The sequence below is a fragment of the Tyto alba genome, unplaced genomic scaffold, assembly GCF_018691265.1.
Source record: "Tyto alba isolate M040663 unplaced genomic scaffold, T.alba_DEE_v4.0 Super-Scaffold_13, whole genome shotgun sequence".
Classification (NCBI taxonomy): Eukaryota; Metazoa; Chordata; class Aves; order Strigiformes; family Tytonidae; genus Tyto; species Tyto alba.
In genome coordinates this window covers 20785154-20811783 of record NW_024881275.1, presented here as the reverse complement: position 1 = coordinate 20811783, position 26630 = coordinate 20785154, and the positions used below count along the sequence as shown (strand labels likewise).

At 38.4% G+C, this 26630-nt stretch overlaps 1 protein-coding gene across 3 annotated transcripts in view; it reads right to left on the bottom strand.

The window, feature by feature from the left end:
- Positions 1-26630, bottom strand: part of LOC104360138 (synuclein alpha interacting protein) — an 89248-nt gene that overhangs the window by 23547 nt on the left and 39071 nt on the right. For all 3 annotated transcript variants that reach the window (XM_042787967.1, XM_042787966.1, XM_042787968.1), the window contains exons 3-6: positions 22247-22319; positions 8652-9514; positions 6749-6928; positions 3563-3676 (exon numbers count right to left, since the gene is read on the bottom strand). In XM_042787967.1, coding sequence (XP_042643901.1) covers positions 3563-3676; positions 6749-6928; positions 8652-9514; positions 22247-22319 — 1230 coding nt within the window. The remainder of the gene's footprint in view (positions 1-3562; positions 3677-6748; positions 6929-8651; positions 9515-22246; positions 22320-26630) is intronic.

The following is a 26630-nucleotide window of genomic DNA, read 5'->3' as shown; positions in this document are numbered from 1 at the left end:
TATGTTTTAATAATTAAAACAAAAATATTTTAGCAAAACTCCTCTGCAGAATTGGAAGACAACTATAGCTTTGAAATTATATATTTCTTTGGAACATAATAGGGACCAGAATGTTAAGCATGTTCTGTGATTTCACGATCATAATCAGTGTGGAGCAAATGATGCTTTCTAGTCATTTATCAACACAGAAATAAAGTGCATGGATGGCTAAATGCAATCATCTGTACTCAGAACTGTCTGTGCAGCAACTGATCACAGGCAGAGAGGCCTACTCAAACAGTTTATGTTTCTCTCAAATGACTATGTTTTTTTTAACAAATGTATCCTATGCAAAAAGCAAAGAAAACAACTATTTCCTTCACTTACATCTAGGGAAAATGAAAACATCATATATCAAAATATACCATGGATCGCTTTAGTAACACAATATTTATTTGGAAGAAAAGTGTTCTTAGGAATAGGTTTATAGTCATCAACTCAATTTATTCAGACAAAATGAAGGATAATAAGAATATTAATAAGATTAAGATAATGGAAGATAATCACATATTTGTTATGTAACAGGAACTGATAAATACCCATGAATTTTCTGTATATCTGATAAATTTAAGACCTAAAATGGTCTTATGTTGTAGCAGTTGTTAACATCCCTCTGGCATATTCTAAACCTACAATAATTCAAACCTCTTTACAAAAAGATTCTGGGAAAATGTCACAATAGGTAATTCCTGTTTTGGGACAGGCTGCAGACTTTGGTTCCATCAGCCAGCTTTTGGAGCAGAAAGAACAACTGATGAAGACCATTTAAATAATTAAATGGACTACAAATGGAAGGATTAGCATGGTGAAGAGTACTGACTCTACAGCTAATCCTAGCCCCATCACTTTATATTAATTGAATAAGATGCCCTTCCCAGTAGAGGAGTAGTAGTGAGTGAAAACAACACATTATCCTTGCAGAAACTACATTAGAGAGGAAAGCAAACATCCCGAGGTGCAAAAAAGGTGAGCTGTTGGGCATATGCATATCTGAATGTCACGCATTCCTCCCCACTACACTCTCTAGTACTATACCAGTACCAAGTGGTGCACAGAACGCCCCTTTAGGTCCCCAGTCATACGGTACCTCTGGTTCCCCAAAGTCCCCCTAAACTATCTGGAGCTCAAAGGCAACAAACCCTTGGCATTCCCCACCATCTGCCTCATATCTGTGCAGTCCACGCAACCATAGCATCTATCTTGGAAAGAAATTACAGCCCTGTGCAGCTCTCAGTCAGGACCTACTGTGTGCACCTAGGACTCTACTACCATCTCCTTTCTGTCCCACGGTGACTGTGCCAGACACAGCTGGTACACAATCTGCCACATACCCATGACTTACACCTCGCAGGGATAGGCCCGCCAAAGTGATGGTCGTTTCTTGCATAATCACATGCTGAAAGAAGCCCTTGCTAGGGTGTATGCTGACCAGGCTACGGGTTGACTTTAAGCTCTTCTCCTTTTCCATCAGATGAACTTATACGTTCCCTCTCTCATTAGAAAAATATAATATTGTTGAGATGTCTTTGGAGTGAGGCCGTGACCGTGGTTTGATGACCTTTAACATAGGAGCTTTGCTATGAACTCCCTTTTGCTGCCGGTTCTAAACGGTATTTACTGAAGAAAAATACGGTGCGCATGTCTAATGCCTGGGGAAACAAGGGATGGGCTGACTCTTTTAGAAAATGATTCAGTAACAGGTCTTCCTTGTAAAAATATTACTCTTGTAATTCTGCCAAGACCAGTGTTTACATGGATTATCTCTTGTGTAAGTAATGGTAGAATAAATTAAAGCTTCGAGGATAGCGCCAACTATGCATTTGAATTTCTCAAAAGTTTTTTTTTCTTAACACAGTTGGGTAAGATACTCTGGCATCCCTTCAGCCTCAACATTCCCTCATGTTTGCAAGATATTTATGTATTATTAAAAAAAAGATAATTGACATTACATGTTAACTTTCTTTGGCATTCAGCTAACTAAGAAAATTTGCCAGCAATTTATCTATCACCTTTTTAAATTTCACGGGTGGCTGATTGTAGCTGGTGTTTCTTAACTGGTAGAGCTTCTGTCCTGCTTTGAAAAGAACCTAGATAAAGTCCACCAGATCTGTTACTGGCAGTAGACAGCATAGCTCACTGAAAAAAACCAAAGCATCAATGGATTTAGTTGGTATAAATATCTTTAGAGATGAGGACAAAATCAGGCTAATCAATTGAAGATATGAATGTAAGTTCACAAGAAACTTTCTCTTCCAAACTTTTTCTTCCCAGTAGCAAACACGCCGTTCTTGAATCCAGTTCTGACCTGGCTCCCAGACTCCCTATACTCAGAGCTAGGGTTTACAGGCCAAACTTGTTACAGAAAGCAGTATGCAAACAAGCAGTATATCCAGCAGGGTCCTAACTTGCACCAGTAACATCTGCACAGTAGGTGAGCGGAGAAATAAAGGTGTCTGTGCACCTATGGAAACAGCAGGAGAAAGGATAGATTTCTAGCTCCATAGCCTTCCAAACCTGCCCCCTCTTTTTCCTTCCAACTCCAGTAAATTCATGCTTGGACAGGATCAGCTAACAGCAGAAATACGCCACAATAATTCTATGGCATTGAATGAGACAACCACACTTGTACAGGAAAGAAAAAGATAATTTTCTTAGTGGTTACATTTTGCTTGTTCTCTCTTAACAATTAAGGGAAAAAAGCATTAGCACAAACATGGTGGGTTTTCTTCATTTATCCTTAATGACTGTTGAAGAAACTGCATGATAAAGTGGCCCATCTGCCAAAAAGATTAGAGAAGAATAACCAATCACTATTCCTTGTGTAGTAGATCCTGGAGAAGGTCCTTTGAAGAGGGGTTACTGCAAGGTCTACTTAGGAAAAACAGACTTTGTGGGAAGAGAATGTGGTGCGATTAAGTGGTATATGCTTCCCCAGACATTAGTAAAGCACTGAAATGCTTTCTCATGGTTTCTCATCATCAGATTTATAGATAAGTTAGGTGTGGAATAGGATTGATTTACAACATACTTTCATATGTAATTCTCAATAAAACTGGCTACAGCTAGACAGATGATGTTCAAATTTCACCACACATCACTGCCAGTATATTGAACTCCTAAATTGTCAAAATTTGCCAAAATTTTTTGTGCTTAGTCTCTTTTGGAGAGAGAATGTGAACTATCCCAAAATATTTGGTGACTTTCTGATGTGTCCTAGGAGTTCTCTAGGGATCATGACAGCTAATCTCCCTAGATTTCTTGGGATTGATAGATTGGCCTAATATGCCAGCTAATCTTCTCCTAGCCATTACTTAAAGCTTAAAAAACAAACCAAACCAAAAGTAAACTTTAGAGGGAAAATACTGAAAAAACCACACAGATTAAGTGGGAAAAGATTTTGCTATATTTGAACTAATTAAGAACACCTGTAATTATAAGGCATTAAATGATAAATATGCTTTATATTGAAATTCTTGTATGAGCATCTAAATAATCTATTTGGAAAAGTAAGTTAAAGTCATACCTGGCCATAGCAACCTGCATAATGAATAAGGCTTGGGTGGTCTTTTGAGCAACTTAATTCTGCAATAGCTTCTGTTTCGCTCACCATCCATCGAACGCACTCCAGCTGACCATTCTAAACAAATGAAAAAATTTTAAATTCCAGCTGTTTCAGTTCTAAACACACCTACTAAACAGGGAAAAAGCTTATCAGAATTATTAAAATGTTATGAAATTCCAGTTTGTTTGAAAATGTGTTCTTTTATCTGCTGTCACGTAGTGCACTTGTTTATCTTGCTGTCCTGGATCCATTATAGTTTGCCTATTGATTATAGCCAATGTGGCAATGTGAAAGTGGCAGTCCAATAGTACTACATAAACAATCTGGTCCCTACTCTCAGATTGTTCAGAGCAAAATCATAGTTCTGTTTCCATCACTTGTACAGCATGGCTCAATGTCTACATGAGATCATTTGCTGGAATAGAGTGAACAGTCTTCCTACAAACTCAGGTCTTCATTGATCACTAATTAAATGCATGCTTCCTAAATTATTCTTATGGATGTAGTATGTGAACACCTAATCCTCGTGGATTAGGACCTATCTGTAGTAGGTACTATACCAACACAAACAAGGAGATGGTTCTTGCCCTGAACACCTTTTACAGCCTAGTCTCAAGATTCCCAAGCTGCTATGCACACTCCTAGTAGTTTGCAAGTTACAATAGAGTGGGATGTAGATGCTGTGGAAACAGATAAACATTTTCTTCAGAGCATGCTTGTGTAAAGGAAAGACAGTTTAGCAGCTTCTCTTGCTGCAGCCCCTTTTCAGTGATGGCATCTTGGTAAAAGCAGTTTGGCATGACCTACATTCCAGCGTGCTCTTACTTATTTTTTCAACACTGATGTTCATAAAGGCTATTATATTCTTTACAGCTGAAACAAGTATTTCAATTGCTAAGCCAAAACTTCACAGAGGTCAACATACATAACATAAAAAGTTGTTTGTTCACATAAAATGGAAAAAGCTATAATGAGGACAGAAATATCCACTTCAGATCTCAATTTTTTTAAAATTAAGGAGATGAATATAATAAATATTAACCCATTTAAAATTACATGAGAAAAATTGGAATAAAATTAATTTGGTATTTGTCTTATTCCTTCCATATGTAATGTATGTATATAAACACAAAAATGCATACCATTTTACTTTAGTTACTTTCCTCTATTTCTCTTAATTTCAGTAATAAAGTAAATCAATGAAACTACTCATATTCTTTTATTATTCTAGAAAAAGCCCCCTCATCATATTTGGGTTCAAATACTAGTAAGGATGACTAACTATGTATTTTTTTCTTTTGTTTTCCTTTGTATCACAACTGAGTAAAATATTTTTGTATTTTTAAAATTTAGGTAAAGAATTAATCAAATTAAGTACCTGCTAAATAAGATAACTTTTCTAACCTGGAAGGGATTTCTCTACAGTTAGTTAAAATAAACTATCAATATGACGGTGTGACTGGCTATAACATACCATTCCTTTTTCTCTTCCTAGCTCATAGCTCAAGGTCAGAAAATGTCTTGAATTGAAAGAATGAATTTAAATTAATTAATTCCTCACTGAGAAATGTTATACATCACCACTATATTGTTGAAATTATCTTCCATGGAAATTTGTGTTCCTGCATACAAGTTTTCTTGTGTTCTGATAGTCATCATACTTATGGAACATAAGCGTGCCCAACATGGTATAGCATTATGGTTGTTACAATGATATAAAGTAAGAGCAAGAAGAATAAAGTCCATTCTATCAGTGTGCAAAAATACTTTGGGAGTGAGAATCAAGAGCTACAAAGTTGATTTATGTCAGATAACTTTAAGGCTCTCATAAAAATTTGAAATGATCCAGGACAAGTCTGGCCATGCAGGTCATCATTAGAAACACTTGGGCCTGAGCACCCCCACTTACATGAAGAACTCCATTACATTTACACACTTTTCTGTGAATGTCAAAGCATACTCCAGTATTATAGAAACTAAAGGAACCAGTGATTTAAAAAGCTAACCTTTCTGGAGAAAAAGACAAAAGGTTTTGTTTGCTTATAAACATATTATATACCTAGGTTGAAAAAATAAGAAAGAAAATTATTTCCAACTAAAGTTGTAAGACTTTAAATTGGCAGATTGTAACTATTCAGTTTGGACATGGGTAATATTGAAGCTAAACACCTTACTTTTATAATAGCATTTAATTAGTAAAACTAGATATCAGTTTAATTTTATATTCATATGGCTTGTACCACAAAAAGCAAAGAAAACCAACCCTGACTTGTGCACCAGGGCCACAGGTGACTGAAATGGCGTCTCAAAGATGCAAACTGGCAGGTTGGAATACACCAGTCCTCTGTCACTCGCTGAAGTTTTCCCAAGCAGCAAATAACAGTAAAACCCCAGCAAAACCCAGAAAATGTTGTATTATATTTCGCCCCTTTCCTTGTTTCTTGTTAAGGTACTTAGTGGCTAAAAGGAATGGCACTCAACCATTCAATCTCACTTACTAAAGAACCAGAATCAGTATGGTTAAATTATCAGCCTTCCTGTACACCACTACATTTTATTTCAGTGCAGCAACACCAATAATTTTCACATTTTCCTACATAAGGAAAATTAATGTCAAAGCTTACAGGTTTTCCTGTAAGCTTTGACATTAATTTTTGCAGTTTCTAACAGATTGTTCCATAACATATACATTTTAACTTTGATGTGATTGTTCTAGAAAACCAAGAAGTTTCAACTCCAGATGCAGATCAGAGGTTTATGCTTTGTAAACATGTTCTCACACTTGTCTTACAAGATTATACCCCTGTTTGTAAAAAACCAAGAAACTGTTATTCTCTCTAAAGAAACAAATGAGACTGAGTTAAATAAAAGTTCCTTAAAATGTAACAAATATTTTTAGTCAGTTAACTAATTTAAAAATGAATGTATATTCATTGAGAACAACATATAAAGTATCAATGTTACACAGCTGATATTGTAACCTGCATAGTAATCCATTTTTATTTGTTTATGTGGTACCAGCCAACAGTTATTTTTGCTCTTACTTAACAAAATGCTTGAAGAATAACATCCTGCTGGATATACCACTGCTGTCACAAAAGGAAACTAAATGACCTTTATGTCACCTTACAGCAGAGACAAAGTTACCTTTATTGCTAATCCAGCTGGAGTTAGCTGCTCAATGTTTCGTTCATTCAAACAGTCTTCACCCATCAAAGATGTGAGATGCTGCAGGCATTCTGCATGTCCCTTTGATGCTGCTACATGCAACAGATTGTTGTCACATTCATCATGGATCTTATCCAGATTATCTGCTGCTAAATGTGGCTGTTAAAGAAAAAGAAAAAAAAAAAAAAAAAAGAAGAAAAGCATTACATTAGTTACAGCTAAGGATAAAAAGATACACAGAACATTAAGTCTCACACACCAAGACACAAGCCAAATACAAAGATGTTTCCTCACAGGCATGTTCTTTTCTAACTCACAACCAGGAGCTTTTCACTTCACCATACAGAGCTTGACTACTATTAGCAAAAAGATAGAGGTGGGATGCTCACTGGCTTGATTCACGGCAGTTTCTCTCCTTCACATGCAGTTGTCATACAACAGTACAAGCTCCTGAGTAGCTTTAAGTCTTTGTACTAGTTTGATCAATGAAGTAGCTGCAAAAATACCCACAGTTTCATAATTTCTGTCTATTTTGTGTTTGGTTTCTCTGATTTTATTATTATTTTTTTATTTGCATTATATTGATGAACAATTGAACAGAAAATATCCAAAAGTCCTAAAAAAAGTTCCTGAATAATTTTGCTCATCACAGAAGTGGCAGTTTATGTTAAGCACAATTTAAAATATAGTTAAAACACATGACAGAAGACTTTTATTTGATAGCTTGTTTCCATGAAAAAATTTGTTGGAATATTTACCCGAAGTACTACACAACCATGACCTAATACATTATTTCTGCTCAAATCTAGTTTTGAGACAAAACATCTGTATTGAGAAACACCAGGAGGAAAACAGAAGAAGGGAGACAGAGTAAATGAGTAGCAGTGATAAATTCCTAGAGTTGTGCAGACTTGCCAGAACACTGTTCAATGAGTCCTATTCATCCAGAGGTTTTGACCTTTTTGGAAAAAGGACACATTTTCTTTCCATCTACCTACCTACGGTGGTCTCTTCTCCTCCCCCGCCTCCCCCCCCTCCCCCCCCTCCTATTTCAGAGTGAATTTAATTCGCTTTTATTTCTTACTGAGCAACCTAATATTCTCTTCTGCCTCTGTCTAGTCTTTGAATATCTGCCTTTGTTCTTTCTGCTATGTTAATAGCCTGCCTTTGTGCTTGAGCTAGACTGGTAAACAAGGAAGCTAAACAAAAATCTAACAAAAACAGTTCTTGTACATACACTGTGCCTCCACCAGCCGTTCTGAGTGGAGATCACATGCTCTGCATCATTGTGTTAACTTGCATCTAGTTACTTTGGAAACCATCATTGATAGTGCCTGATCACAGTGCTAGAATTTACTAAAAAACTTCATATGGGTCAGAGGCCAATGAGGCTTTAGAGAAAGCTCCTGCCTGAGAATGCTGCTGCAACAAGGCAGCATAAACACTCCTGAATAATAATCAGAATACAACAGAAGCCCCTCTGTTCCCATCATCAGCCTCTAAATAACAACTGAGGTAAACCAGCAATAATTGAACAAAGCGGCCCACAAACGTTGTGAAAGGCAAAACTCAATTAAGATTTAAATTCAATATTTAAGCAATCTCAGTAGTTAAAATGCCTGCCCTCTATACAATTTCAGTGTACTGCATAAACTAGCTATACTGGCCACATTTATGTAAAACTAGTATCCTGGTTTTGATAAGCATTTGATTTAAAGTTTAAAACTTTCCCTTTGGAAGCCCATATGGTCAATTTCTAAGGAAAGTACAAGATAAAAAGGGCAACGGTTCAAAATATGCACTTCATCAGCTTTGCTGACTTAATAAACCACATCACGGATCACCCTTATTCTATGTGCTTTATGAAAAAGATGATACTTACCAGCAAAGATATTTGGCCTTCCTTCACAATGTTTAAGATGCTCTTAATTTTTTTCACCTCTTCACTCCTCTCTTCTGGTCCCCCTGCACTGCTCCAGTTCATACTCAGTTCCTCTATCTGCTTGCTTTCTGCCACTGCCGTCTGCAGGTGGAAAGTCCTCAGGTGGCAGTTTGGCATAGTCTTCTCAGTTTTGTGAGTATGAGGATCAACGAATGTCCTGCTGAGGAAGCCCTTGCCCTGGGCTTCAGATTCATGGACTGAGCTACACTTAACTAAAGGCTGGGAAAGCTCTAATTCTTCTGTTAAATGCTTGTGCTGGTCAAGGACAATGGGCTGCGTTTTTCTCAGCTGAGAGCCTTTCACAGGAGACAGCACACAGAACTGTGTCCCGCTGGCAGGCGAGTTCTCTGTGTTGCCTGCAGAGCAGGTCTTGCTACTAAGACCATTCACTGTTGAACATACACCCAAAAGTTTTTTCTCAGGAGCTACCTTTGTAAAAGGAACAACTTGCTGGCTTGATTTAATATAAGGCACATCCAAAATTTCATCCATATCCAGGTCATAGTGCTCCAGCTCCCCAAGCAGAACAGCGGGCTCGATGTTTTTGCTTTTAATACTCTCCCCTTCTCCTGGACTCTGGTCATCATTTGGAGGTGCAGACTGAGAATCACTGCCTTTCTGGTATTCTCCCTTCTGGTTCTTCTGGTCATCACTTTCATTGTTCTCAGAGCTTTCTGGCTGGTGCTTTAATGGAGAAACCCTCTTCACTGGTCTAAATTTATTGCACACATCTGCAATTCCTGTTGGTTTCTGTGCATTTCCGATAAGAGTTGAGACTCCACAATTCCAGCTGCTGCTGGAAACTAGAGAAATAGAGGAATGTTATTTACAAGTGATTACTACCAGACGTGTGACATGTTATAGCATGCTTTAAAGATACACCTGGCCAAACACCAGGAGCAAGAGTTACATGATAACATGCTCCATTCATATTTAAGCAGATTTAATGGCACCTCTATCAAGACAGTGGAAGAATTTGAAAAGAAACTTTCTTCAAACAGGACGCACATTGTAATCAATTACAAATAAATTACAAAAATTACAAATAAAGTTGTTGCAATCAAATAAAGGACATCAGTAAGAGCCTAATGGCATTTACAGTGGTCTTGTCCAACTATGCTAGTTTGTGCTCTGCTTTTTTTTATTGCATGGAGACTCATCATAAGACTAGGATGATTTTCTGGGAGGTCAACAAAAGGGTTAGTCAAAACTTTTTAGTGTATTTGTTTTAACAATGGTAACAACAATTTACTTTTTAAGTCCTGTTATCTCTGGGAGATGTATTTTTCATACAAGATCTGAAAACTCATAAGAATAATGACTAGAGTCTGTAACTGTTCCATTTGGAGAAGAGAAGGGTCAGGAAGAATTTTATCTGTGTGTATAAATACATAATAGGAAGCAATGAAAAAGAGGGAGTGAGGCTCTTCTCCATGGTGCCCACTGACAGGATAAGCGGCAAGGGGCACAAACTGAAGCACATGAGATTCCATCTGAACGCAGTAAAACACTTCTTTACTGTGAAGCTGGTCAAACACGGGCACAGGTTTCCCAGAGACATTGTAGATTTTCAGTCTGTGGAGATACTCAGAATCTGACTGGACACAGTGTTGGTCTTAGCCTGCTCTAGCTGACCCTGCTCAATCAAGGTCATTGGACCAGATGATCTCAAGTGGTCCCTACCAACCTAAATGATTTTGTGATTCTCTGATCTGAAAATTAAGCCTACTTTTTCAAGTACGATGTTTCCTTTTCCACTTCTCCTCTCTAGGTTGGGCTTCTCTGTCAAACTTTCCACCCCTTACATATATAGCCTGTGTATGTACACACACACACACACCCCTCTGGACATTTCAGCCCATTATATCAGTGAACTGCAGGAAATGGAAGCTGATCAGTGAATCTGACTTGCAGAGAAGAAAGGGAGCTCAAGGCACCTGAACTCTTAATCCTACTGAACTTGTACTCTTTCACACAGTCCCAGCTGGTGAGATTTATGATCTCCATAATCAGTGGAACTCTGGCAAAGAGTTCTCCTTATTTTGTTATTTTCAGTTGAGGGAAGGCACTAAAACCACTAAAGCCTTCAGGCAGTTTCTATGCCCCTTTCAGTCTACACTATGAGTTAATGCATTCTGAAAGTCAAGAATACTGTTTAAACAAGGCAGATTTATTACACGTGCTAACTGCGTATCAGTGGGATCTAATTTGTGGTCAAAAGACACAATTTGCCATGAACACCCTCCTAAGGAAACAGATATATACACTTTCAGTGCAACATTAATGTATGAAGTGAAAGATTAGTATGGCTTAGTAGTTAAGGATGCCTGAAAATTACCTTAATACTTTTGGAAGCGCTTAAGAATACATTTCCGAAGAAGAAATAAAAATAATAATAATCAAAAGGCATGTAACTTAGTGGGCCAATACAAAGAACGTACTGTACTAACGTATTTATGTATTGTATAAGATTCTAGGTTCAAAGGCCTACACTTTTATGTTGGTTTTATTTACATGTGAAATTTTTTCCAAGTGATACAGGGAAATGGATACCATATGTTTCCCAGCTGTTTTCTTCTGACAGGAACTATTAAGCACTCAGTATGGAAATGAATTCTGTCTGAGTTTTATGAAAACACTGCTTTCAACACAGGGGTCTAGACAGAGGAAAAGGCATCAACATTTTGTTTGTCGTCACTTTATTTAAGCTTACATTTATTTTGTTACTTGGCTTTCTCCATTTTCTAAGCTTAATAACACGCATTTACATAAACCACTGATGAAAAAATTGTCAAATTGGACACTGCAAAGCAGCGATGACCTTTGTTACAAGTCTGTCTCAGATCATTGTTAAGTCATGTATTTCTCTTTTCTTTCATTACAGTTAAAGCAGAGTGAGGTCCTTCCATTTTTTCATTGTTTCTCTTTCCAACATCTCTTTACAAACTGTTTTTCCAGAAAACAAACTGGAACACTGAGAACAGTTAGCAATATTTTTACTGACTTACAAACATATTCTTCACTGAACTTGGATGTTGAATTTACTCTTCATTTAGTGAAGGATTAGAATATAATATTTAACCACACAGCAGTAGAGAAGAAAGCAAGTCAGACTGGTAGACACAATCCTTCTTTGTGCTGTTTTCTACTTGGGTGCTGTACAGGCTGCATCAGTGCTTAGACAGTTACAGCATGGCTTCTCCCTACACAACACCGAAACTACAGGCCAGAGTGGACCAGGGAACGGCTTGAATCTGTTCCATTCTGTTTTCAGATGCTTGTTCCTTGAAGAAGGAAAAGTAAGTGCTGCCTATGTCCTCCAAGGCACCAGCACAGCAGGAGTTATGTGAGTAGTCTTCAACAGCTGCTCCAGGGGAAAAGCCCCTTGCTCATCTCTCCATACTTATGCACTCAGGCACGGGGCCACTGGAAGTCTGGGTCAAATAAATACTGTTTCATTCTTTTATAAACAACAGTAAAGGATGATCTGAATTTAAAGCAGGGGACTAGAATGTGGAGCCACTAGGTTGATTCCAGAATCCAACAAATAATTCCGGTATAATCTTGGATAAGCCATATCTCTTCTGTGCAACGGTATCTCAAATGTCAAAAGGTGATGAGAATTTTTTTTCCTGTATTGTCAAAATTATTTCTTTAAATTTTATTCATTAATATGAGATATTTAAGGTGAAACCACTGTTGTGTTGCTAAAGTAAAAAGAGAGAGGAACACAAAAAGTGGGGAGACTTCATTTACATCAGTAAAGAACTGTTGTGCTGTCTGATAGACCTGAGGTGCCAAAGCATTTCCTTGGCACTTAAGAAAAGAGTATCTGATGAAAAATTGCAAAGTCAAACTTGCAAAAGTAGTTCTTCACCATATTTTGTGCAAAATGCGAATAAAGAGGATCTGTAGGCTTATTGCTCCATTTATTCATTTATTCATTCATTTATTGGTGTCCTAGAACTACTGGGGGCCAATAATCAGAAAAGGGGACAATTAGGAGACAACTTCTCTTGCAGTTTAATCACTTAATTGGAATTTATTTTAGGAATAAAGATTTACCTTGAACTTTCTCAAACAGTTCCTTATAACATGTTTCCAATTCCATCTGTTGACTTCAGAGCATTGTTCAACATCATCTCTGTAGGGCATTGGGAGGTGAGAGTGGGAGTTTTATCTGGCATACGAGCTTCTGTAGAATTACAGGGTAACTATATGAGATTTGTCCAACCAGAAAGACTACCTCATGCACAGATGAAACTTCACCCTTGTGACAGGCAGTTTCTGTGATACTTACAATTTAATGCCAAACATCAGAATACTTTCAAATTGTCCTGAGTATAATGAAAATAACAAAGAACTCAGCTTTTACTTCAGCTCTATAAAGAAACTACTACTGAAATGAATTGCTGGTGTGCATGCAAGAGCCTGTTTCCTTGAATATGGGTACAGTAATATTCTTTAAATAATGATGGCTTCATGAAGTTTACGTCATTGGTGACAGAAATAGAAGGTTACAAAAGGATGTATATCACACACCAGTACCATTACAAAATGAACATACTGCGGTGGTATTTGAGTATGTTGCTATGCCTGATTTTCATGAACCCAGAATGACTCACGTTCAAAGAGGACTGACTGAGGAAATGGTCAAACTCCTAACAGTGTGTTTCTGCCACTATGGACTCATTTATGTTTACGCTTTGACCAATGCTCTGTAGTCATGAATGCTGCTGTTGAACAGATGGGACATAGAACAGGCAGTGGTGCAGGCAAGCAGGAAAATGGCAGTAAAGATCTCAGCCATTTGCAGACCAGTTGGCAACTGAGTCCATGTTGCTCTATTAGGTCACCTGACACCTACACACAGGTTTAACAGGAATGAAAAAAAGTATCAATCCACTCCTGTTCTTCAGCAGGTGGCAACCAGTGATCCCCATCACAATACTACATTCCTCAATTAAATCCTTGAGACTTTTTAGCTTGCTGTCTCTGTTCCTTCTCAGGATGGAGAGTAATATCTTATAGACAACTGTGCTGAATCACAGTCCTGGAGAAAAACTAGATGACTTCACTTTATCCAAACAGTTATCAGTCAAAAATGTCATTAATGCTTCCACCTAATGACCTGATCTGCATCTAGACTCATCTAATTCTAAATTCTCTGTATTTCAACTTTTGTTTTCTATGAACTCCATACCTGTGCAGTCACAAACCACAGTAAAATTGTGATTAATGAGGAACAATAAGCTGCATGGGCTCTGGAGCTGAGAGTCCTGGACTATGGTAAGACTATCTGCTGATTTTATTATGCCTAACAGACCCTCCAATGGTCTATGAACCTCTGAGGTTGAATCACGGTTATTCCTTGCTGACAAAGTGGGAGCATTATGGTTGCTACCTTAGTAACACTTCCCCAAAATAACTTGGTTGCAATGTTCTTTACTGAAGCATTTATTTCAAAGTCCTTGAGCAATCTGCTGTAACTGGAACTGCTCTCAGCACAGGGAGATAGACAAGATGGCCTTCAGAGGTGCCTTCTGACTTAAGTTATGCTATGATGAAGATGCAACCACCCTGAAAGAACATTGCCTGCCTGCACGAAGTAGCAAGACCAGAAACGAAGTGCAAAACTGACAGAGACAAAAGACACTGGAGGCTTTTACCTCAAAACCTTGTGAGTATGTACTTGAGAACTCCCAGTACACAATATTGGAAGGTACTCTCTACGCTTGCTGACAACACAAGAAACTACTTTACCATTCAGGCTTCAATTTTTACCCTTTAGAAAGGGTAAAGAGGAGGACATTGCGAACTACTAACCGGTTAGCCTCACCTCTGTGCCTGGGAAGACTGTGGAACAGATTCTCCTGGAAACTATGTGAAGGCATATGGATGACAGAGAGGTGAGTAGAGACTGTCAACAAGGCTTTACCAAGGGTAGACCATGCCTGACTAATCTTAGTGGCCTTCTATGATGGAGTGACTGCATCAGCGGACAAGGGAAGAGTTACTGATGCCATCTACCTCAATTTCTGTAAGGCCTTTGACACAGTCCTCTGAAACATTCTCACCCCTAATTTGGAGAGACAGGTTTTGTGGATGGACTATTTGATGCAAAAGGAATTGGCTGGATGTCCATGCACAAAGTGTTGCAGTCAACAGCTCAGTGTTCGATTGGAGATTAGTAATGAGTGGTGTTTCTCAGGGGTTTTGTGCTGGGTTTATGTGGGGATGGTTTCTGGTAGCTGGGGAGGGGGCAACAGGGGTGGCCCCTGTGACAAGCTTCTTGAAGCTCCCCCAGCTCCAAGTCGGACCCACCTCTGGCCAAGGCCAAGCCAGTTAGTGATGGTGGCTGTGACTCTGTGATAACATCTTTAAGAAGGGGAACCTGAGAGGAGGAGAAGTTGTGAGGGAAATACCTAATGCAAACACCAAGGTCAGTTTGAAGGAAGAAGGGAAGGGGTAGGAATGTGTGCCGGAGAAGAGATTCCCTGCAGCCCATGGTGAGAGGGCAGGCTGTCCCCCTGCAGCCCATGAAGGTCCACAGTGGAGCAGATGTCCACCTGAAGTCCATGGCGGACCCCATGCTGGATCAGGTGGCTGTGCTCAAAGAGGGCCAGGACTCTGAGGGAAGCCCATACTGGAGCAGTCTGTTGCTGGGAGGACTGCAGCCCATGGAAGGGACCCCATGCTGGAGCAGTTTATGAAGAGCTGCAGCCTGTAGGAAGGACTCATGTTAGAGGAAGTTCATGGAGGCCTGTCTCCCATGAGAGGGACTCCATCCTGGAGCGGGGGAAGAGTGTGAAGAGTCCTCCCCCTGAGGAGGAAGGAGCAGAAGAAACAATGGGCAATAAACTAACCACAACCCCCATTCCCTGACCTTTGCAGTGGAGGAGATAGAGAAATCGTGAGCAAAGCTGAGCCCAGGAAGAGGAAGGGGTGGTGGGAGGGTGTTTTCAACATGTGGTTGTATTTCTCACTGTCTTACTATGTTTGACTGGAAAATTAGCGTTGAGGGTGTTCAAAATAAATTTGTGCTCTTTTTTCTTCCACAATCAAGTCTGTCTTTTGCCCCTGACCATAACTGGTGAGCCAATCCTCCCTGTCCTTGTCTTGATCCCCAAACCTTTTGTTCTATTTTGTCCTCCCCATCTCTGAAGGGGAAGGAGTGAGCAAGTGGCTGTGTGGTCCTCAGTTGCCCTCTGGGCTGAAACCATGTTCAATTTTTACTGGGATTGGTACCGTTCAATATCTTTATTAATGGCATAGACAGTAGGATTGAGTGCACCCTTAGGCAACTTTGTGGATGGTAACATGTTGAGTGGTGTAGTTGGTCCGCTTGAGGAAAGGGATGCCATCCAGATGGACCTTAACAGGCTTGAGGACTGGGTCCATGTGAACCTCAAGAAGTTCAACAAGACCAAGTGCAAGGTCTTGCACCCTTACAACGAGGGTAGCATGACAGTGGAACAGGTTGCCCAGAGAAGCTGTGGATGCCCCATCCCTGAAAGTGTTCAAAGGTCAAGCCTGATGAGGCTTTGGGCAACCTGGTCTAGTGAAAGATGGTCCTGACCATGAAAGGGGGGTTGGACTAGATGATCTTTGAAGGTCCCTTCCAACCCAAACCATTCTAGGATTCTATGATTCTATAAATGAGTACAAACTCTGTGAGGTTGACTCCGTTGCTACCAAAAGATGAACACACTAAAATTACTTTCCTTTATCTGAAACTCTTCCTCCTTGCTTTAAGAATTCACTTGCTGTGCAGTTTACTTCACTTTCTATCATCCCCATTAAGAAAGCCTGGGATTAGCACTGACAACTACCAATACCTATTCAATATTTTTTAAAATGTAGTATTTCACCATATTGCTCATGTACTATATAATCATCTGGGGACCTGCAGTAAGTATATACAGAGTTTCACATTTGGAGTTTTACTGTCCTCTGAGAGAAATGTCTGAGCGTCTTCCTTGTGATATGACTTCAACAGCGACTCTTGGATCAATTAAGACTTGTACTCATTCCAGGTCCATCTAGAGCACTGTGATTCTGACTTTGTATACAGACACTGAGGTGTTGTCAACACTAGGGAAACTTAGACAATTCCTCAATGCTGTTAACACCAATTTATCTCTAACACTGGCAGCAATATTGGGGCTCCAAGAGATGGAAGAAGGAATGTTCACATAAGGGACATAGATTGATAATCCAAACCAGTTCTGAATATCTATTTACTGTTTTCTTAATATCAGTGAAATCATATTTAACAATTTTTAACTGAAGGTGGCACTGTTTTACAGTTTTAATTTATTAATAACTTACAGGAGCACATTTTAGGATTCTTTAACATAAGCTCTATAGCATAAGAACCTGAATTAAAGAACAACCCTGCACAATAAGAACATAGAGGGTTTGTTCCCATTTAAGTGGAATTAGAAGCCACTCTAAAGAAGAAAGAGCGGGTAAACAGAGTAAATAATAATTCACCATTTTAAATAACAGGTACATTAATGCAAGCCTCAGTGAATGAATAATCTTTCTTATCTTGGCTTGAGGAAGAACACTACAAGAGCTGCAATTTCTAAAGCAGAGGATATAGAAAAGACAAATAAGATCTCAAAATTAAAATTGGGTTTACATTTGTCCAGACTGATCTGAGGACATAAAAGGGAGGTGGCAAATAAAGTTCTCGTGAAAAATCAGAAGTCATTCTGGCCCAAAATGTGTAAAACAGGAAGAGGGAGGATGTGAAAACGAGGTAGGAAAAGATCTTATATATAGCTATCACAACTGTCACTGCATATTAATTATTGTTTTTGCTGAGAAAATTCTTCAGTATTCTACCAAGGACTTATCTAATCAATATTGTATTGTTTCAGACCTATTTACATGGGAGGTATTTGGAGCACAACAGACTCTTTAAAATTAATGTCATATAACACTACCTCCAAATCAAATTTTATTTAAATTTCTCTTATACCTAAGAAACTACCAAGACTTTCAGTCAGAAATTGTGTCCAATTTTATAATCATTGATTTATTTATTTTTCTCAAATATGAAACTGATCTTCTGAATGATTTTGTGAATGACAGTTGCTTTGGGAATTAATAAAGGAGTGCTGAAGGGTAACTCCTAGAGATTAAAGATGAACTTGCTTTTATCAACCTGTGAATATAGATCTAGAGTAACATATTGTCCCCACTTGACACATACATTCAATGACCACCAAAAGTCATCATAGCTGGCAGAATATACTTCAACAACAATATGGCTCAGTGAAGCTTGTTGAACACAGATGTCTTGAACCATTTGCTCAAGTGGCATTAGAAAATCTGCCCAACAAATTACATGCTTAATAAAAAAAGCATAAAGTACTGATTTCTGTTTCAATTCATCATTTTACATTGGACAATGCCAGAAATCAGTTGGCAGGCTGGCTAACCATGTCAGAAAAATGAGTTAGCTAGATCCATTTTTAAACTATACTCTTTAATTTTCTATCTTTGAAGAAGAACAATGCCCATCTTAGTAGTTATTATGCTAGTTACAAAGATCATTCTCTTGAAGCATGATGGTAAAGAAAACAATTGCCCTTAATCACACTTTACTGTGGATAAACAAGGATTTGCCCTACACCTTTACTACATTCTCATATGTGAATTACTTTGTAATTTGAGGGTACTGACATGCATACTTTGGCCCCAAGGGTCCTCTGGAATTTTCCTGAGTCAGAATTCTCTAAATTCAAGGAAGGACACAGGGAAGTCTGGTCTGAGACTGTACTGACTGCATGACTTTCATGCACATCTTGTAAAAGAGTGAGGAAGGAACCACAGGACTAGAACACTGTGGTGTCCAATAAAGGGAGGTGCCAGTGGGAATTCAGGAAGGAAAAATGACAAGTTGGGATATCCTTTCTCACACTTCTCTCCTTATCTAAAAGGACAGGTAATTTGCACAAAAGTTACAGGCAGGCAGAAATAGTTAAAAAAAATAAAACCAACGATTTGTTGAAAGGTCTATGTGAAATGCTTGAGAAAGCACACTGACTGATAAACACTGGTATGTTTGCCTAGGATTAAAAGTGCTTAGTGTAGTTTGAAAACCATGTAACCATACACTTTCATGTTTGGTTTACATGAAATGGGGAAAGAAAATTGGTTTTACAGGAGTATTTACTAAACTTATCTGCAAACAATGAATAGTAAGACTTCCATAATATCAGCCATATAGTTAAAAACTATAATTCCACAAAGAGGAACTGTCTGGTTTAAATTTGTTCTAACAATCTTGGTGAAAATAGTTGTCTGCATATTTATAGATATTTTTAAGTACAAAGTTGAATCTTATTTTCTCTATAATTTTATCTTAACTGTCTTAGTGAACTCAGGATTTTTCTGAGACAAAATTGATAGAGAATTATTTCTTAAGATTATTAGGGTCCTGACATATCTAATCCTATGGCTAACTTATGCTTAATTTACAGTTCTCTTACAAAAATAATTCTTGGATAGTTCTACTTCCATATTCTTCTCCGTTATAAAGAAGAAATGCAAACTCCAACTAAGCAGAAGACAGTATGAGGTAGATCAGTTCTTTGTAAAACCTTTGAGTTTTTCTATGTGTAACTACTCAAATTGCCAATGGAATACAGCTATAATCTATCTTCATCAAAAAAGCACATAACGACAATAATTTGAGGAACATTATTTTTAATTGTCTACAATATGAGGAAGGTAAGAGACTGTTTCAAAAGCAGCTATGAAAATCAACAGATGGGGCCTTACACAATGTTGAATGATGCAGATCTGTTGATACTTCAACATACTTCAGATACTGAAGGCTGTAAAGAGCTGTAAAGTGATACCTTCCTGTTCAGTACTATATGTTTACTCAGTGATTAAGCAGAGTAAAAATAAAATAGATTTTAGTACTATTTCCAGTTCACCAAAACTCATAAGTGATAAGTAGAGGGGAAATATAGGTTTTAGTACTGTTTCCAGTTTGCCAATGCTAAATACAGCGCTAAATACAGAGCTAAAGACCTCTTTTTTGACTCAAGACTTTTAAACAAAACTGTGAATTAACTTCCACTGGCAGACTCCCCAGTGCTACTACTGTCTTCCAGCAATGCCTGTATTTGCATCTGTCAACCCCTTTTCAAGGCAATAGATGAGTGCAGATATAATGAAAATCATCATTAAAAATGTCTCACTGCAGAGGCACCATGAAACAACAGAGCTACAAAATAAATTGTCAATATCCCTGGGTCTTAAGAAAGAGCTCATAACCAGTGCTTCTTCATTGCTATTGGTCTACATTTTAATTTAGGACTACTATCTGAATTTTAAAAAGAATACTCTTCCTGAAAACATATATTGATGCTGCTGCTGCAGCTAAGCAGTCCTCATGAATAAACCACACATGTCTTAGGGGGTGTTCTTGCTCTCCTTCTCTGGTTCACCTTGCTCATGAAGCAGCTGAGTGAATGAGGGGCTTTAACTCTTTTTATGACAACACAAGATAATGCCCTGCTGCCACATGATCAGCTCCTAATACTGATAGGCAGAGAGAGGAGGGGGGAAATGGCAGTAGGGAGAAAACAGTGGGGGATGGTGATGTGGAATTGATGAGAGGGGTACTGGGTGGGGAATCAAAGGGGTGACAATGAGGGGCAGTAAATGGTGGGGAGGAGAATGGTAAGAATGGGTGGAAGAAGGGTGTAGAATAATGCTGGGAAGAATATTGGGAAAGACTTGGGGGGGAAAAACAGGGAGAAGACTAATGGGGAAGAATGGTGGGAAAAACTGGGAGAGAATGTGGGGGAAGAAAATGCAAGATCTGGGGAGAAAGAATGGTGGGGTGAACACTGGGGAGACTGGGGATGAGGAATAGTGGGAAAGAACAGTAGGGAGAACAGGTGGGAGAACAGTGGGGTGAATGGCAAAGAAAATGCTGGGGAGAATGGGGAAAGAAGAATCAGAAGAGGGATGTGGGGAAGAATGGTAGGAGGAATGTCAGGAGGAATGGTCAGGAGAATGGCAGGGAAAAATTAGGAGTAGAAGGGGTTAGACGTGGGAGAGAAAAAGGGAAGGAAGGAGGAAGAATGAGGGAAGAATGGTGGGGAGAAATGGAGAATAGGCAAATGGGGAGAGACTTTGGAGAATGGGGCTAAGAATGAGCAAGAAGGAGGGAAGAAGAAGGGAAGAAGGGGAAAAGAGAGGGGACAAAAGGGGAAAAAAGGAAGAAGAAAGGGATGAGGAAGGGGGAAGAAGAAGCAAGAATGTAGGATGAAGAGAGAAGAAAAGGGATGGGGGTCAGGCAGCACAAGGACAAAAGAGTGTGATGCAGGAGGATGGGGGTTATATGGAGGGGAGGATGGTGGAGATTGGAGTAGTACAGGGGGAAGACTGGGGTAGAATGAGGTAGAGAAAATTGAGGGGAGTGAATCAGGGGTCCTCTCCCTTTCCACTTCCTCCCTGTCTCTGCTTGCAGCAGGTAATACCGTGTGTGCAATCACTGCTGTGCCCTGTGCGGGCAGCAACGTGGCAAGTAGGTATGGTAAGAAGAGCTCTGCTTCCCTTTACTGCCAAGGGTAGTGGCGTATGGCTGTGATGACTTGGCTTTTAATAACTCTGGTAGAAGTAGATCTCAAAAAGTTTTGACTTAGTTATACACCTCAGAAATTTACACCTGTCTGAAAGGAAATACAGAACTAAAAGTTGCCAAAGTATAGCACAGTTCTTAAAGCCTTCTATCATCCCACAAATTCCAGGTCTCATGTTTCTGTTATAAAAGTATTTGATGAGACATTAACAAAAGTTCAATTAAAACATCAGAAAGCAAAATAAACTTTTCACAGTGCAACAAAAATGCTCCTCTCACCAATTCATTTCTCCTCAATCAGGAAGAGAAAAACAAAAGCGGATTAAACTGATTTACAGAGTGAAAAACAACACTGAATGCACTTTTTGTCAGGGGGGCAGGGGGAAGGTCTCCAGCTGGTTCTCATCTATATGCCATGATTCTTCATTTAGTTTACACTATTAAACTAAAAAACTCAGCTTTAATCTTAACTACTACAGTATGCCTTAGAGTAGATTCTATCATGTAGCATCCTTGATACAGTTTCAGACTCTGGCAAAACATCATCCCTCAAACTGGTCGTGGCCATATGGGTAGTAAATGTATCCAACATTTTTTCATTGGCGCCTACATTATTACGTCTTGTCACCAATGGTTTCTCGGGTTTTCAAGTAAATTGTTGCATATACTGTGGTTTGGAGCTGCTGAGATGAAGCCCTACATTTATCTATATACAGCCAAATCCTTTTTTGGAACTTTTTTTCCTTCTAATGAACTAACATCTGTTGAAAAAAAAAAAAAAAATTCATGTTTCCAGAAAGCTCTACAAAAATGAGAAAAAACAAAACAACAGAACACTGCCAAGAAGCCACTGTTGCCAAGTTGTATATGATAAAAAGCAGTCTCGAAAATGATGTGTGGATCGAAGTGGGCATCATACCTGATCTATCTTCATTTTGTGAATCACACCTTCTACATAATTCTGGGATGGTCTTGAGAGAAGTTACAGAATACTGTAAAAAAGGAAAAAAAATTAAATAATTCAATTAAAAATATAAAAAATAAGACTTTCAAGAGTTCCTGATGTCATGGGCACAGCCTAAATCTACCAACCCAAGGGTACTTCTGGCAGTCTGATGGTCTTCTCAGGTTGCATGAGACAAGCAGATGGCATCTGTTTTTGTGTGTCACCTTGAGGGACATAAAACAGACTTTCAAAGCTACAGCAAGCATCTCCCCACCTCAGATTTCTTCTTCCTGAAGTTCACCATTATTCAAGCCACAAATACATTTTATATATCCATTCTTTCCATGGCATGCAAGATATATCAAAGGTGAGAAAAGATCTAGGCTTCGTAGTGAACGTCAAGGGTCTCATTTTGCCCACCTGAGCATCTATTATGGTGATTATACTGCAAGACACTTCGTGCTTAAAAATTAGAATTTCAGCATTCACAAACCAATATGTAAAAGCAATGAAGGATATTTGCACCTTAGAGATCTGATTTCAAGGAGGGATGCATGTACATACACAGACAGCAGGTCCATTTCTCTAACCTATGCTTTACTAAAGCAAACTGGCATTATTACTCTGCTGTGACAGGATACACCTGATACTAATCAGTATGTTATTCTCTGAATTCAGCATTAAAAATGAAAAAAAAAAAAAAAAAACCAGGGATGACACACATATCTTACTAAACAGGAATCTTTTTCTTATGGATTTGTGGAATACCCTTGATAAGACACATGATCAGGTGTTACAAAACCACACATTCTGACAATGAAGTTATTTAATAGCAAGCCTTCCTTAATCAAATGATTAAATGTTACAGGAATCTTCACTTAAACAAATTAAAATCATTATGTCTGTGAAAGCTCAATGTCTTTGCTCATATATAAAAAAACTATTAATATTTTGGAAACTAAAACAGAAAAAAAGCATTTAGGATTAGAACAACTGAAAATTTTTAAAGAATATATAAACACCATATGTTTTCAAAGAAACAGATATTTTTAGCTTGTGTTCTATTGACCAATGAAGAAAAACAACTACATATAAAACCACAAGCTTTCCACACAAAAAAGAAACGGTCATACGTTTTCCTGTTTTTTTTTTTTTTTCCTGACAGTTTGCCATTCAAAGTTTGATGTTCTTCTAATGCACAGCTGGGAATCTACTTCAAAATAATCTAAAGTCAACCTCATGTGACCAACTGCAGAAGTAATTTACTTCTCTGGTGCAAGTTTAAGACTGTTGCTCAATTGGTTGTAATTACTTTATTAAGCCTCAAAACCCTCACATTCCTTACTTTTTCCCTTGCTGACCTGATTCAGGGATGTATTGAGAAACCTCAACTACAACAAGAATCTTTCGTAAGTATACCCAGGATCAACACCAAACTTATTAATTAAAATGTGTGGCAGCACTCCACAAAACTACCAAGTGACTCCAATCCCCATTAAACATGAGGTTGTCTATAAGGCTGTGACTGCTCCAGGATGTGACAGCCTAAAGCAACAAAGAACAGGACAGGGAGAAAGATGCTACTAAATACAAATTAATACAGTTTAAACACAAACATGCACAAATAGGTGTGCTTCACTCCAGTTACTGTTTAATAAACATTGAACTGTTAAGCTGTACATCTGTCTGTTTCAGCACAAAGACTCAGAAGGCAATGTTGAACTGGTCTAGTAAGATTCTTAAGACAATCCAAGGAACATGTCTCCAAGGAATATGGTAGCTTCATAAGACCAGCTGGTGCAGTTTAAACTATTACACAGTTTGTAATTCAATTAGAATGAGGCCTTTTCTATTCAATTGCTATGTGTTTTGTCAGGCAACCTCAAACACAGAAAGCCATTTTTCCTTTCGACTTTTTCCCTGTTCTTTCCTGGAAAAAAAAGATTTTCTTTCTGTTTCAACATTGTACTGAAATGTATTCAGCTACCACCTCCCACCACCAAAAATCTATTAAATGATATAAATTTGATTATGCATTTTAATCATATTTGTTTGATTTCATTAACAGATTTCTTTCCACTCACATCTGTCCTCAAAAAGACTTCTATGCATTTACATTGCTGTCATCTGCATTTTGTAGTCAAGATGCAGAGCACTGGCTTTTGGTCCAGGAAGCAATTAAAATTACTCTTTAAAGTGGACATTTCCCAACCATAAGCACAATCCACTACCAGCTCTTCCCTCTAGAACTAGTTTCTCTCATACTTTTGCTCCAGCACTGATCATCAATGTTTTTTAGTTTTTCTTTAACCAACACTTTCATGGTTACTAGTGGTATCACAGGGGGACAGCAAAAGAGGTTGAAATTGCAACCTTTCCCTGGAAGAGAATTTTAGATGTAATGGTTATTCAATAGCATTAAAAAATTTTCCACTTTTCATTCCATAATTTTAAATTGTTTGACGTGCAAAATTAAACACCGTTTCTGGCATTTCACCATTAGAGTAACCATGACAACCAGAGTTGAGGGCCATGCCCAAAGACAATGTGAGAGTTAAGCACATTGGGTTGCTTTGTTAGTCAATGTTTACTGTGAACTTTAATATTTAATCAAAGTGTATAGTGGCTGGCGGTGAAATTCAGTACCCAGACTAAGGGTTTCTTCCCAGTATAATGCATGTAACAGCATTTTTGATTACTGTTTGAGGTTGGGTTATTTTTCTGCATTTAAGGCAAGCCTATGTCCAACCTGAAATAGTGAATTTCAGTAAGCTCTTTAAGAACTTTGTAAGATGGAAGAACAGTATCAAGAGCAAACAAGAGATAAGAAGCAGTAACAAGTATTCCATGCCAATGCAAGATATTCCAAATTTTTTTCGACACTATTAATTCACGGGAAAAGGTAACCTCCCTTATCATAAAAAACATTTGTTCATTATGTAAAACTGCACTACACACTTTGACTTAATGCAAATGTTAAGCTTTTAAGTTTCACGTTGTTCTCAAATTTTAATGCAATTGATTTTAAACCCGACATATGAGAAAAAACCCTTTAATCTACAGTAAGGCTCTTCTGTGCTGTGCCACTTGTTTGACACTTGCAGACTCACTTGTGCCTGAGAAGTATCAGAAAGAAGAAATACTGGATCATGAGTAGTGGCATACAGATTTATATACACAATAGTAAGAAGATGTGGATTTAAAAGGTTATTTTTTAACATTCTGTTGTGGAGAATACCTTTAATGTCTCCTGAAATGGAGTCAAGGGGCAAAGTTGGACACATACTGTGACTCTCAGACCACATCATCTGAACCATAACACCTGCAAAACACTAAGGACCATGTTCTGCTTCAACTGGAGTCAGTATCAAAACTCAACAAATTCACCTCCACTGGATCAAGACACCAGTGACTCTGTTCTGCTCGTAAATGCACAACTCCTTGTCTTCATTTAGATAAAGATACCTTCCTTCATTATAGCTAATTTGTTTCCAGGTGTTATCACTGTAAGCCATTTAACAGTCTCATTTCAGTTTATTTGCTATTGTGGAAAATAAATGGCTTCATTAATGCTGAAATTCCATTAAATTCGTATATATATATTACTTTTGCATAATAATTTATAACTGTGCAACACCACCCTTTTTCCTAGATATTTATTTGAGAGTAGCAAGCTACATAGAGAACAAGTAAAGCAACAATACTTGGCCTGAGGTTGTAGTAAGATTTTTCTCAATAGTAGTGTCAATTTAAACAGCTCCAGATCAAAAAAGTGGAGGAAAGAGATTATGCTAGCACCGTGCATGTGAGAAGTAACAGCTTCCCAGAATGAACTTCTCACTTAATGGCTGTGATCAGCGTCTCTGGAGTACTGGTTGGGTTATTCATGCTATGTATTGTTTATAGCCTCTTATATGGACACTTCAGATGTTATTGTACCCTTTAACTTTAAAGGACACCTATATAGACGCTAACACTGGTAAAGGTACAAAATGTTTGTCTGAATCTAACATTTTCTGTGAACATTTTAGTTATCTTCATTTTCTTTCATTCTGAAAGGGGAGAGAGGAAAACAAAAAAGAGAATTACAAATGAGTTTATCAGCTGGATGTGAAATAAATCAACCCACTGCAGCTAGTGACTGTGCCTGCACAGCTGTGCAGGACCCTCCATGCTGAGCCCTGAAGCCCTGGTTGATTGGTAGGCAAAGTCTGTCTGTGTGTCATCTGTGTCTCTGTGTGAGCCTGAGGGGTGACTCAGCTCTTCCCGTGGCCAAGGAAAGGTGATGGCAGGCTCAGGGGGTGACCTGTGACAAGTAAATGGGAGGCCAGGAGATCTACCATATTCCTATGGCACA